This window comes from Callorhinus ursinus, unplaced genomic scaffold, assembly GCF_003265705.2.
Source record: "Callorhinus ursinus isolate GAN/ISIS: 27379988/994484 unplaced genomic scaffold, GSC_fseal_2.0 scaffold56, whole genome shotgun sequence".
Taxonomy (NCBI): Eukaryota; Metazoa; Chordata; class Mammalia; order Carnivora; family Otariidae; genus Callorhinus; species Callorhinus ursinus.
The window spans coordinates 7,027,380-7,041,891 of record NW_027397118.1 but is presented as its reverse complement, the minus strand read 5'-3'; the positions used below and the strand labels follow the sequence as shown (position 1 = coordinate 7,041,891).

At 43.1% G+C, this 14,512-nt stretch overlaps 1 protein-coding gene across 2 annotated transcripts in view; it reads right to left on the bottom strand.

The window, feature by feature from the left end:
• The window catches only part of N4BP1 (NEDD4 binding protein 1), a 47,581-nt gene extending 35,734 nt beyond the window's left edge, over positions 1-11,847 (bottom strand). Inside the window, exon 1 of one of the 2 annotated variants that reach the window (XM_073884392.1) lies at positions 11,423-11,847. In XM_073884392.1, the coding sequence (XP_073740493.1) occupies positions 11,423-11,620 (198 nt within the window). In that variant the 5' untranslated portion in view covers positions 11,621-11,847. The remainder of the gene's footprint in view (positions 1-11,422) is intronic. The other variant, XM_025852329.2, reaches the window with a different exon arrangement.
• Between the last annotated feature and the right edge of the window lie 2,665 nt (positions 11,848-14,512).

The window sequence follows — 14,512 nt, the reverse complement described above, 5'->3', positions numbered from 1 at the left end:
ACAGGACTGCTCCATCTCTGTCTTCATTTCCACACTTTTTGAAAAAGTAGCCTAAACTCCATTTCACTGCCAACCCCTTGAAATCTGGATTCTGCCCCCATTCAAACTGAAACCACTTTCTTGAATGCCAACCATGACAACTACTGTCAAATGCAAAGGTCCCTTCTCTGTACTCTCCTACTCAGGCTCTCTGTAGCACAATATGGTTGCCCAACTTCTCCCTGAAGTTATTTCCTCTCCATACTTCAGAAATACCGCTAGCTGTCTACTTCCTAATCTTTCTACTTCCCCAAATCCTCTGCTGCCACTTCCTACTGCACCTTAAACGTATGCCTTCCCCAAGGTTCCTTCCTGGTCTTCTCCCTCAATTATATTCTCACAGACTGTTCAGGTTCCAACCGTAACTTTTACTTCTATGATGCCAACTCCAAATTTCCATCTCTAGCCCTTAAAACCATTAGGCTGCAAACTATCCATCCCCTGGGCACTTCTACTGGACTGTCCCACAAGTGCCTCAAATTTAATAATCTCCATCAGAGCTCACAACTCTCCACCTGTCTTTGGTCCAAGTTCCCTTAAAAATGAAACATAGTTGCCTGGATTCAAAGCTTTCTTTCCTTCTCATCACATGCAATTTTTCACAAATCTTGTCTCACGTGAATATTACTGCAACCAACTCTAAACCCTTCTTTCTGTTGTGAGTCTTGTCACACTCCACCCCCTAGTAACAGTATTGGTGACATGTGAAAGCACACCTGTTTCACTTCCTTACTCAAAAACTTTCTAAAGGTCCTCACTACATAGCATTAATGTTCAAGATCCTCAGAACCACATTCAAAGTCCTCTGTGGTTTGGATTTTAGTCCATTTTCTTATTTCTGCAGCCTAATTTGACCTTTCCTTCCTTATATTCATCCAAAAACACCTTTCAAGAACAGGGTGAGGGAGATGTTAATGTTTTCTACACACAACAGTTATCTCATTATTTGAATTACAGCATTTACACAACTTGACTAGACAGTGCGGGGCCTGGCCTTGGTTATTTAACACAGTGGTTCTCAACCAGGAATGATTTTGCTCTTCCTAGGGGCACTGGCAGTGTCAGGAGACATTTCTGATTGTCACCCTGATCGGGTGCTCCTGGCATCTCAGGGGTAGAGGTAAGGGATGCTGCTGAACATCCTAGAAAGCACAATACAACCCCCACAACAAAATATTCTCTAACCAAAATGTCAACAGTGCCATTGTTGAGAAACCCTGAACTAATCAATAAATATTGAACAAATATGCATTCAAAAAGAAATTAGTAAGTTTGAGAACACAGGCCGACATCCAGCCTAGTATCAATGATGTGGGTAACACTGTAAAAGAGAAAATGGCCAAGATGACCAAAAGGAGGTGGGGGGAGGGGTCCCACTTTAATAGTTTGTATAATATTAAGAAAATTTTAAATACTCCAAAAAAAGGCAAAAGGATGGCCTTTCAATCATAATGGAGCACTCTCTCTGGCCCACCCACAGAGTATTTAATTCTCTGGGAAATTTACCTTTGTCTGACACACCATTCATTACTCATTTGGGCCTAAACCGGGATGCTTCATATTAAAATGTAGATTTTTTTTTTTTGTCTAGCAGAGATGACAGTATCTCCATTTTTTACTGCTCTGAGAGATATAAAGCAATCTGTATCTCATCAAGCAATTTTACTCCACCATTCTTTTAGTGTAGATAAATACTCAGATCCTCAAATGCTCTCTGAACCAGTTTACATTACTGCTGGTTCCCTCATTCATGAGTTACCTGTCTGAAAGTCACGTTTAGTTTTTCGGTTTTTTTTTTTTTTTTTAACTTAACACTTTGGCAGTTTATAGGACTCATGAAGAAGTCCAAGTGGACTCACCTGCTTGGAGCTATTAAACTGAGTGGCCCACAAAGAGGACTGCATGGGTTGTGTAAGCCCAACCATGTCTCATTTTGGGTCCCAGAGTGAATCCCAAGCAGGAAGAGAATTTTACTAGTGCTATTTCCTTGTTTTTTTATTCTTTTGATTTTGTTTTTGCTTTAGAGTTCTTGGCCACATGTCCCTTTCTACACCTGCACCACTGGTTACATACTACCAGGTCAGCCTCAACTACACCCTTAGTATACACAAACCTAGACTACAGTAATCTGATTTTACAGTCTGACCAAGGGATCTGTCAGTAGATGATGAATCTATTTTCTATTGGATGAGAGACTACAAGAAAATCTGGTTTTCGTCTTTTCTGTTTGTGTATGAACATGTCTCAGAACCACTGAAAGAACAGCCTTTTTGAAATCTGGACCAGTTTTGTGTTTTTGGATTACTTCTGACATATGGCTAAGGCTGTGGAACCAGGACTCAAAGCTCTCTGCATGTTTTTATCTATAAAATGAGGAAAAGCCTTTGTTTCTCATGGTGTGAGTATGAAATATATTCCTACCTCCAGGGGTATTAATAAATTAGAAAGTTTCTTAAAGAACCGCTGTTCTAATTGGTTTATAGAGAATAACAAGCTTTTACATAAATCTATATACCTAGAATTCCTAGAAAATAAAGAAACTAAACATCTAATACTTACATTAGCCTTTTAAGGACCAAAAGAAAAAAAAGTCTCACAAACTCACAGAAACTGACACTTCAAAAGAATTTTTATTTAAGAATCCTAATTCATGTAATGAAAATAATCCTTAGGTCAGTTGGATTGATAATTTTAATGCTAATTTAAAAACAGATGTCCCTTTCCTGATTTCATCAGTGTAGAATACAATGCACGCATATATTTTTTTTAAATAAGATTTTTTTTTTTTTAAATGAGACACATCTGAACTTTCTAAACTTTGCTGGCTTGCCGGTCAGATAAGCTAATATTACTCATAATTACTCACATTTATAATTAGGAAAAATACAAGCTTATATGTTCAACTAAATTGAATTTTAACACTGACAACTTTTGTAATATAAGAAGTTATATGCTATTCAGCTGTCAGCGTAAACATAATTTTCAATATCCTTAGTTAACTTTAAAACCTTGATTGGACTAATAGTAAATGCTTAACGAAGGTCCTCTTTAGATACATCATTAATTTCCAAATGAGTCAGACACCAAGTGCAATTTAAACACATACAGGCTTTCTAATAAAACCACAATGTCATTATGGCACCCAACAAAATGAACAGTGATTCCCTAGTATTGCTAATACTCAGCCTATGTTTAATGTCCTTTTCCAGTTGTTCTGCTCTAATTATTCTGATTTTTTCACCATAATTACACAATTTTTTGTCCTATCTAGTATTTCACATATATAGAATCATACAACATATACTCTTATATAAGTCTTCTTTCACTCGGCTTACCTTTGAGGTTTATACACATTAGTGCTGTGCAGTATACCGCTCTGAAAGCATTAACTCCTAAATTATCCTTGGGGTTTCCCAAAGGTCCCCAGCAATCAGTCACAAAGATTTGTCTTTTACATTCTAACAAGAAGGAAGATAAAACTAGGTGACTTATTTCCGGGTACTCTGTATTTCTTAAGTAGTGTAACACCATTAAGTTGTATCAAATCAAAAGGGAAGTCTGGTTTTGTTTACTTTTTCATGGCAATGTGGTTATTTGCATAGGGATCAGGGACAATCTGTCCTCACTTTAACTAGGATAAAATTAGACAAATTCAATGTGCAACCCAGGCCATAACTAGAATGCCTATTTACGAATCCCGCTGAATCAGATATGGCAGCATCACTATTACAAAACAAGGACTGTAGTTCATGGATGGAACCAATGCTCTGGTACCTGCTCTGTGGCATACAGGGTCCCAGCCTTACATATAGTATAAAGAAAGTCACTTCCTGACAGGCCAGAAATGTTAGCATATTTTGGGAACCTTGAGAAGAGGTCATGCAAATGTACAGATACTACAGGTGAAATATGGAAAGATGACTTTCTTGATTTTTTTGGAGGTCTGTTTCCTAGCTTTAGAATAAAAGAGCCATAAAAGGCAATTAAAAATGAAAACTACCTGGCTATTAAAAATGCAACAAGAAGGTTTCCTATGAAATTTCCACAGAGGATAGTTCTCCAGGTTTACTAATTGCTAATATCTCCTGCCATATGCCAAATACAATGAAGTTAGTCTATACGCACGTGTCTCTATGATCAAGAGTCATCCTTGGAAGTTATTTATGATTACAGGAGACACAATTAACAAAAATTACAGAAACTCAGGAAGTAAGGTAAAAGAATGGCTGCATGTCCTTTCAATGTCATACCAGAGAATTGTCTAGGAGGCCCAACCAAGGATTATTTCCATTCTAGGGCTGCACTGTCTGACAGAACTTCTGGACAAAATAGCACAAATGTTCAATAACTGCACTGCCCACACTGGTATACACCAGTTACACGTGGCCATGGAGCACCTGAAATTCAACTGAGAGAGTAAATATCTCACTAAACTCTAATTTAAATAGCCACATGTGGTAGTGGCTACATACTGGATTATCTCTGGACTATTTTTGTACAGTCCCCAGGATTAGAACTGTTTTTACCTTCAAAAATGTTGTAAAAAAGCAAAAACAGAGTATGAGACAGACGTATAGTCCACAAAATCTAAAATATTTATTATGTGGCTCTTTATTCATCAACTAATGTAAATTACTAATTCTCTCAGCACTAAACTGAATAAAAAACCTTCTCCAAGTCAAAGGGAACCTCTTAAAATAACAAATAATAATTCTGTTTCTTTAAACAAAGAAGTTTCCTATGTTGTTTCCATTTGACATAACTTATTAAAAAAAAAAAACAGTTCTTTAATCACTCTAAGTATTCCCCTCCCCCATAATTTTGGCTTTGAAATGCAAGACTTCTAAATACAGTTACGTTAATTTAGTAAAAAGCCAACACAGAACAAGATGTTGTCCTTGATTTAATTAAAACCCTACAATACTAGCTGGTAAACAGGGAAGAGGAAACTACGGTCATGGGCAATCACTTTGACCCCAGTATAACCAGTGTGAGTATCCCTTATTTCAACATTCTGGTATAACCCCAAAATATTAACCATAAAAAGAAACTGAACAAACCACCATTTCTTAAGAAGATGATTTTCACAACTATAGTTAGTTAAAAAAAAAAAAAATCATTCTAGGAAATGAAAGAGGCCACCCACCTCCTTTCTGGTAAAATCAAAACAAAAACTCCAGCCATCAGTCACAAAGATTTGTCTTTTACATTCTAACAAGAAGGAAGCTAAAACTAGGTGACTTATTTCCGGGTATTCCATATTTCTTAAGTAGTGTAACACCATTAGGTTGTATCAAATCAAAAGGGAAGTCTGGTTTCTTTTACTTTTTCATGGCAATGTGGTTATTTGCATAGGGATCACTACCCAGTATTACATCTACAAATTATTTCCTCCATGAACAAACCTACTGTTCAAGAATTCATTCATGAAACCAGGTACCAAGCTCTCCTAACAGGAAAGGAAATGAAACAATACAGTGTCCATTTTAACCCTCTGAAGTCAGTGCAGTAATGGGCCACTTCTACTAGAATTCCATTTTTTTTCCAATCCTTATCTTTCTCCTCTCTTACACCACAAACATGTAAGTAAAAACCCTAAGGACAAATGCCAACTCTTCAACCCTCTTTCTCCCTCTTTCTCTACCTCACAAATTAAAATGGATCAGATGTTTAGTCTACCTTAGCATAGTTTCTTGGGTGTACTATAATTTCAATGTTTAAGATTTATCAGTCCTCCAAATAGTTTTGTTTTTCTTTTTGGAAAAAAGATTTTTATTACTTGTCAGAGAGAGAGCGAGAGAGCGCACAAGCAGGGGGAGCAGCAGGAAGAGGGAGAAGCAGACTCCCCACTGAGCAAGGAGTCCAATGCGAGACTTGATCCCAGGACCCTGGGATCATGACCTGAGTTGAAGGCAGAAGAAGCTTAACTAACTGAGCCACCAAGGCTTCCCAGTCCTCCAGACTGGTGTTCCGGCTATGGCTCATGGTGGCTACTCACTGTTATGAGGTTAACGCCTGAAACACCAACTGGTAGGCAATTGTGGTTAACAAGTTTAGCACCCTAAAGGTTCATGGAAAAACTGTACAAGTAGCCATGCCATTTGCTTCCCATTACTCCCTCCTGTTTTGTTAACCTCCAGGACAGGCTCTGGGATCAACCAACTAAACTAACGTTAGCACTCAATTCACTACTATGGACCTTGTTGACTTCAGCACTATATTATCTCCAGATGCCTCACACTTCCATCCCCTCTATCTTCTCAATTCTCTAAGTTGAAGGGAATACTTCCATTCATACCCAGACCACTGAGGCACCACTCCTCGGTTCTCAGAATTTCTCCATATGCAAGATTCTAATCTCTGAAATTCCTAACTACAACGTCCACAATTCTCCAATACTCATTGAACTTGCCCTATCTATATGATTCCATGAGTCTAGGAGGGGACAGGGTCTAAGGTCTTATTCCTTCCTTTGTTCTCGCAGTTCATTATGCCCCTTTCTGCCTTCTCCTCTCCAGTCTGAACCTCTCTGGCTGTCAGTTCACTCAAAGTAGAAGGTTAAGTCTTATGGATTTTTGGATTGTTCTAACCCAAATAATGCTGACCACTCAGAAGCATTTCCTGGGCCCCATTCTGCCTTGTTCAGTAACACCTCGGATTCCTTTAGTCCTTGGTGTGTTGGCTTCACAATACCCAGAGTGGGGGAAATCATCACCTACTGAAGAATTTCTGCATCAAGTGATATTATAAATTCGGCCATCTAACTTTCCCTGGTCCTTCAGTTCCAATCCCTTTTTCTTCTTTTCCAATGCACTTCCAAGTCCCACTGCATCCACCCTAACACTCCACCGTCTTCAAGCTCTCACCCTCCCTCTCTAGGCATGAACTGGTATCTTACTCTATTGAGACAGTACTACAGGCCATTAAGGTGTCCAACTGCCCTCTTCACCAAATGGGAGAGGGGGGAGCATATCGTCACTCATCCTGTCTCCTATATCTAAAGAAGAGGTCCTAAAAAGCTGAACCTGGTCCTGACATGTTTGGTTTAGCATGCATGGTTGCTTTTTGCTTTTAGCATACGCACTTTTAAAAGAATACATTAATGCAAATTGTACTGAGATATCATTCACAGCATGCATGGTTTTTAAAACATAAATTAGTTGCCTCTTAAAAAACAAAATAGGTTTCACATTATGAAATCCAAACCCCTGGCTTTTCTCAGATAATGAGATGAGACATCACTGGGCCCCTACTATGCAACTGGCTAATACTAAGCACTGGCAGTTACCTTTTCCCACAAAGCATGAGCACCTTATTCACCAGGCCTTCCCTACCAACCAGCTGCTTCCATATGCAGTCTCTCTACGTGGACCCATGGAGCATGGAATTTGTGGCTCCTAGAGCTAAAGGAAGAGTTCTAACTTCTCGCTCCCAGGCTGAGATCTTTTCAGCCTCACCCCTCCCCACCACTGTCTGACTCCAAGGATCCCTCCCAGGCACTGCATCTTTGATCTCTCTCTGAATGAGGCAGCATGGAGTCAGTACCTACACTTCCTCTCTGAAATTCAGTCTTCAACCTCCTTTGATTCCACAACTTCAGCCACCCCTGACTTCAGCCCCCTCCTGCTGGGCCCCCACATACAAAGTTCTCTACTGGTTTTCCGCTCTTTGATCACCTCTCCAGCCCTCGTGGTAATGTCACATTGCCATAAAAGTCACTAAACACCCCCAATTTCTACCCTTACATCAACACAAACCAGCCATGGACCACACTGAGAAAAACGAGCGTAGACGTATAAACACTGACAATGGAGCTATTTCTTAGAAATGTAAATCTGATGGCAGCATTCCTGTTCTTACAACACTTCCGTGACTCTCTACTACCTGCCTGCTTGGTAAAATCCATTTTCTTCTGCAGGCCCCAAGTACCTACGACTTGGCCCCTTTCCACCAATCTACTCCTAGATTTGAGAAATCAGTGATAAACTAGCACTATTTCATATCCCTGTGACTACACATGCTCTTCCCTCTGGAAAACTCTTGTTCATCCTTTAACACCTAGTTAGGCAGAACAACCCTTCTTCTCCTTTATCAGTGTAAACACCTTGCACATATAGCAAATGTTAACATGTATCATACTGTACTGTTTGTTTCCAAGTTCGTCTCCCCTACTAGGCTGTGGATTACCTGAGGTCCAGCGGCAAACATTAGTGAACTTCCTGGCACACAAATTTTCTTTAAATGTTGGCTACCTGACCCCACCAACAGGTCAAACAACATACCCACCATCCTTCCTGACACCAAGGTTTAAAACCTCTCCCTCGGGCGCCTGGGTGGCTCAGATAGTTAAGCATCTGCCTTTGGCTCAGGTCATGGTCCCAGGGTCCTGGGATCGAGTCCCACATCGGGCTCCCTGCGGGGAGCCTGCTTCTCCCTCTGCTTCTCTCTCTCTCTGTCTCTCATGAATAAATAAATAAAATCTTTAAAAAAAAAAAAAAAAAACCTCTCCCTCAATCCCTACATCCACTCAGTTGCCAAATCCCAGTGAAAACTTTGTCACCTACCCATGTCCAGGTTGGAACATGTCTCTTCCACAGTTGGGTCTTCCTGCCTTCCAACTAAAGAGAAGACAAGTCCTTCTTCTCTCAAAAATCCTCACTGACTACTTACTGAATAAGGCCCAATGGCTTAACCTGGCATTTGGGTCCCTCAAGGCTCTGATACTTCCTACCAAGATATTCTGTGTGTTTTTGGACTTCAAGCCTTTGCTCACAACTACCTCCACCTGGGAATACTACTGGCTCTTCAAAGCCCAGCTCAGGTGCTATCACCCCCAACACATTTCCCCTTTGACAAAAGTGGCCACTCTTCTAGAGCGTGTGCCTTTTTTTTAAACCTAGGACATTATCACTTTCTACCTGTAGGCCCCATTCCCTCTAGCCAATGGAGCCCTAACAAACTAAATCTCCACATTCTCCTCTACTCTAGCATTAGCTAAATGCAGTGAAAGAGCAGGAAAACAAAATAAACCATCCGAAGGGACCCAAAACAGTTGCCTGTATCTTATCTTAATCAGGACTCTACCTACCAGCTAGTTTAAACAATTCTTATTTACTCTAAATCTTTCTTCCCCCAAACTTTCTCCTCCTCCACAACTTAAAATAATTTAGATGCTGAAGTTTGCTTTCCTGTTAATTTTTAAGTTATTGGTTTTCTCTTCCTCAAAAGAATGTAAAACAAACTCCAAAACCAACGAACAACTATGGCATTCAATGCTTACCCATGAGTCTCAAGGAAAAAGAAAGAAACAGGACTTCTTGCAAGTGGGAGGATTGGCTTATGAGTAACACACATCGCAAAGATACATGGGCAAGTGACACTTACCACCAAGATATTGTAAGACACACCTTTTTCAAATAGCTTATGCTAAAGTGCATGGCAGGACAGGCAAGAGAACAGGAGTTGGGAGGGTCTGGCAGAATATGCCAAGTTTTTCTTTAGAGCAAAAGAAGCACTTTCCACACTTGGGATGAGTCTTGAATAAAGCTGAACTAAGAGCAGGTGAAGGCCAAGTAAAAGAAGTGAGACTAGTCAGACAACAGTAGAGGTTTAAGCTTGAGAGTTGCTATGACAGAGAACTGGGAAAATAAGGTGGGACTGGACTAGATAATACTTTGTAAATCTCCACAGGAGAAATTTAGAGTGAATGAGATAGGCACCAGGAGGTCCTCGTAGGTCCCAGGGCAGGAACATGATTTTCTGTGGGAGGATCAGTTAAATGCAAGTTGTACTAGGGAGGGAGGGAAAGAGGGAGGAATGGAGTGAGGGCAGTGAACTAAGGGAGGGGCACATACCAAGAATAAAGGTCTTAACTGCAGCAGAGGCGATGGAAAGGAGGAATGAGTGCATCTAAGAGATTTTCAGAAGCATTAACAGGACTTAGTCCTGTCAAACCTTTTAGCTCTGGGGAGTGGGAACAAATTCGGTAGCTAGGGAGAAAAGAATGAGGGGCCCAAGAAGTTAAAAATTAAAAGTTAGGGGGTGCCTGGCTGGCTCAGTCCATAGAATGTGTGGCTCTTGATCTCAGGGTCTTGAGTTCAAAACCCACTTTGGGCGTGGAGCCTACCTTAAAAAATTAAAATAAAAAAACACTTAGAAAATTAAAAGTTAGGGGAAAGATTAAACAGGAAAGCAAACCTGATTCAACATCTTCAATGTTTTAAGTTATGCTGTGGAGAAGAATCACAGTTAAGTGTCTTATCTCTTCTGAAGATACTAAAACAAAAAGCACCCAGGCTTTTTTATCTAAGGGGGTCAGGAATTAGAGCATATCCAATTCTCCAAAGACACTGTGAAATTTCTCAACTGGGATGCCAAAAAAGGAGCATTTTCTTCCCAGCCAGAGGGCTTATCATTTGGGAGACAGAACAAGGGCCCTAAATCTGAATCCTGGTTCCCCGAGGTACTAGACGGGAAAACCTGGAGAAATTTGGACACCTGGAAAAGGGGGGGATGTGCTTTGTTAGTTTCTTGGCTTGGAAAGGAAGGGGAATAGTTGAAGGTGTTGCGTAGGTATAACCCTGAAATGCTGATTCTGAGAGAAGGTGAGTCACCACTTGCAGAGTTTCAGTTTCCCCAGCTGTTAATTTAGAGAGAGGAAGATAATAAAATCTACCTCACTGTATTTTTTAAGAGCTGCATTAGATAATCCTTAAGTGTTTTAGCATAACGTCTGATGTGCTATAACCATTAAATAAATGTTAGTTGAACATAACATCAATACAAGAAATAATGCTCTTTTTAACACTATTATTAAACATCCCTATCTCTTCTTGATATTCTGTGTATTTTACTACTAGAATGGTTTTGTCAGATTCTCAAAAAGGGACTGAAATCCCAAAAAGGTTTAGAACCACTGTACTGGAGGCCTGGGAAGAGAAAGGTGGCTGATGTGGTGGACAAGGAGGCTGTGGGCCCTGATACCAGGCCCTGCGCACCATCCGAGGGCCGGGAGGGAAAAGATAACAGGCAACATTCACAGCGCGCTCACTCCAGGCCAGCCACTGAGCTCTGCCCTTTACAACAGCACCTACTCCAATCCTCGCGACAGCCCTCCGAGGGAGGTCCTTTCGTCAGCGCCACTTTACAAATGGGGAAACTGAGGCGCCCCAGGACTGAACCGCTAGCCCAAGGTCACATGGCTCGAAAAGCTAAGAACGCAGGTCCGTGGGCTCTAGAGACCGCGCTCTTACCCACGGCGCTTCGCTGCGTCCCCGTACGAAGGGCAGGGAGGAAGGGGGTGGGGGCGCCCAGGCAGCCAGAGCCGAGGCCGCGGGGGCCGGGCCGCGGAAGGCGGGCGCGCGGGGGCGGCGGCGGGACTCACCTTGGCGCTGTGCACCGCCTCCTGCGCCCCGCGGAGCTGCAGCCAGATGCGCGCGGGCAGCGGTTCTTCAGCCCCCAGCGCGCCAAGCACCGCCAGGCTCACGCCGAACAGGCCCTCGATGCGGCCGCGGCTCCGCTCCAGCAGCGCCGCCTTCTCCGCGGGCGCCGTGAACTCGTCCAGCACCGCCCGGGCCGCCATGGCGGGCGCGGCCTCCCGCGGCGGCGCCGGGGGCCGGCGGCGGCGACGCCCCCTCAGCGTGCTGCCGCTACACCCGAGCCCGTCAGGCGGCGTCGGCCCTCGCGGCCGCCTCGCCCCCGCCCGCGCCCCGCCGCCTGCCCGCAGGCCCAGCTACACCATCCCTGCACGGCCGCCGCAGGTTGGCAACTGCGGGAAGAGAACCCCTCCGCCCCTTCGCCGCCGCCGCCGCGGGCCGGACCCCGCCGCCGCGCATGCGCCCAGCCTGCCGCCGTCATTGATGCTCGCCGCCCCCGAGGGAAGGAGGGAGGGCGGAGGCGACGGGACTCGACGTCACGCGCAGTGGCCATGTTTGTTGAGGGCAAGGCGACTGCTACGGAGAGGGGCCTGGTTGGCCTTCTTTGGTGAGGGCAGAACGCTTTTAGGTGACCGGATGGATGGTGAATCTCTGGTTTTATACATGGAGAAATTGAGGCTCTGAATCAGTTGACGGGACTGATCCAATGTAACAAGGGATTTGGCTTGTCTTGAAACATCTTGAAGCCCAAACTAGGGCTTTAGCAGTTGAAGTTTTCTAGCTTCTGAGTAACTGATAGGCAGATGGTCTCCCTCCCTCCCTTCCTCTCTCCCTTCCCACCTTCCTCCCTCCTTTCCTTCCTTCCTCCCTCCCTCCCTTCCACCCTCTCTCCATCCCTTACAGCTTCTCAGTAATTGCTAGGCAGATTTCCTTCATTCCTCCCTCCCTCCTTCCCTCCTTCCCTCCTTCCCTCTCACCCTCTCTTCTCTTTCTCTCTCTCTCTACCTACCCATCTTTTTCCTTTCCATTCCCTTCCCTCTTTTCTTTCCTATTGTTCTTTTGGTAAAAATGGTAACAAGAGGAGAAGAAAATGGGAATAATAAATATGGAGAATTGAAAAGCAAAGAAATGATTTAAAAATTCAGGAGAATGATTTCTTCTGGGAGGGAAGAAGCGGGATATAATAGAGGTACAAAAAGTGGGAGATTAGGGGTGCATTCGTTTTACTGTGGGACTTGAATAAATACGCCCTAACCCCTCTCCAGCTCTGTTTTCTCATCTATAAAATCATGGGTTTACTCAGTTATCTTTAAAGGCTTTTCCAGATCTTACATTCTCTGAGTCCTTAACAAGAGATTGTGGGAGATAAAATGTTGGTTTCCTTTCTCTGGGCTAAATGTCCTGGATATAGTAGATAGATAGATAAGGATCGTGGGAATATTACTTAACTTCTCTATGTCTTAATTCGCTATCTGTGAAATGTGGGCAACAATAGTACCTGTTGTTGTGAAAATTACTGCAGTACCTGGACACAGTAAATGATCACTAAGTACTAGCTAAATTAGCAATGCATTTAAGGTTCTATTTTCATGGAAAAGCTTTGTATGGATTATACAACCATGTTGAACTTGTGGCCCCGGGAGCCCCCTCCATCTGTGTAGATTTCCCCTTAAGCAGAAAGAAGGGGATCTAAAGATGTTACAGTTGGAAATGCCAAAGGTGAATGGTCTTGGTAAGAGGGATTACCCAAGGTAAAACCTCTCAGGGATCCTGGCTGCTGGGGTTTTCCATTTGCCTCAGAAATTTAGGCAGGTGTGGTTCCCTGGTGCCCCAGTGAGAGATGACTCAGCACAGGGAAGAGAACCATTAGGCTCACTGACCAACAACTTCCTGTTCCCCTGGGCTTTTCCCTTTGTGTCTACACAACTCTCAGGTAGGTGACCTGAGATTGGCTGAGACAAGGCAGGTGGTGAGCATGGCCTTGTTGATAGATTGCACTAAGAGCTAGAGTCAACACATGTTATTTCCTGTCTTATTGCTGCACTCACCTTAAAAGGAATTGCTATTGTTCAGTGATTGGACAAGGCTTTCCCCAGGGCTTTCCTGTTTGCTCCCAGTTGACTTCCTGGCCAGTGATTCTTAATTGCTTAATTGTAAGGGGTGAGGAGAGGCTGCCTTGAAAAACACACAACAGCTCCTTCCTGTCCCCCAACAAAAACCCACCCTATACCAACAAAAGTAGTGCATACACACACCCATAAAAGAAAGCTGGGCCATTATACTGTGTTCATAAGTCACTGGATTCGTGTATCACCAGACATACAGCTGTTGGGGTTTTTCCCCTATTTAAAAGACTTGTCAGTTCATAGCTGGTCAGCATTTCCCTCTAGGGAACTCTCAAGGTTTCCTGAGTGTAGGGAACTAGGAGAGAGGGAGAAAGAGAAATCCCCTTTTTAAGAAACTCCCTTGATTCCTGCAATTTCTGAACCACAACTTTCCTCAGTTGACCAGCCTTGCCTATCTTGGCTAGTGTCACCAGCCCGGGACAGTTGATGCCAAGGATGAGACCTTTATGGAGTCTATATTCCAAACCCTTTACCTATTTTTTTCTCTAATATCCGTAAGAGCCCCATGAAACACTGTTGAGGGAATCACTTGTTTCCCCTTCTCATATTTTCATGGAGGTTGGGGGTGGATTCCTACTTTATTCCCTAGCAGGGCCAAGTGTGGAGGAATACATCCTATCTTCCATCTACCTCTGCCTCATTTTTCCCCAGGGCAGGAGGAAGACTTACCTGATCCAGGAGACCAGTGGCTTTCTGAGAAGACTTAAGTTGGACCATCCTCCCCCAGAGAAGGTATGTTATTGTGTGCTGTCTGCAGTTGTTCACTGGGTCACTTCAGCCACATCCTCCAGTCCAGCTTTGTCAGTAATAAAGATGACCTTTTGACCTCCACCTGTCGGACACTTGCTTTTGGTCTCAGTTCTGAAAGCAGGAGGGGCAGAAAGTGTTTATTGGTCTTCTAAAATGCCAACAGTGGTTGCTATTATTATCATTCCTCTTTTCAAGGTGGGGAAATAGAGGCATAGAGAGGTT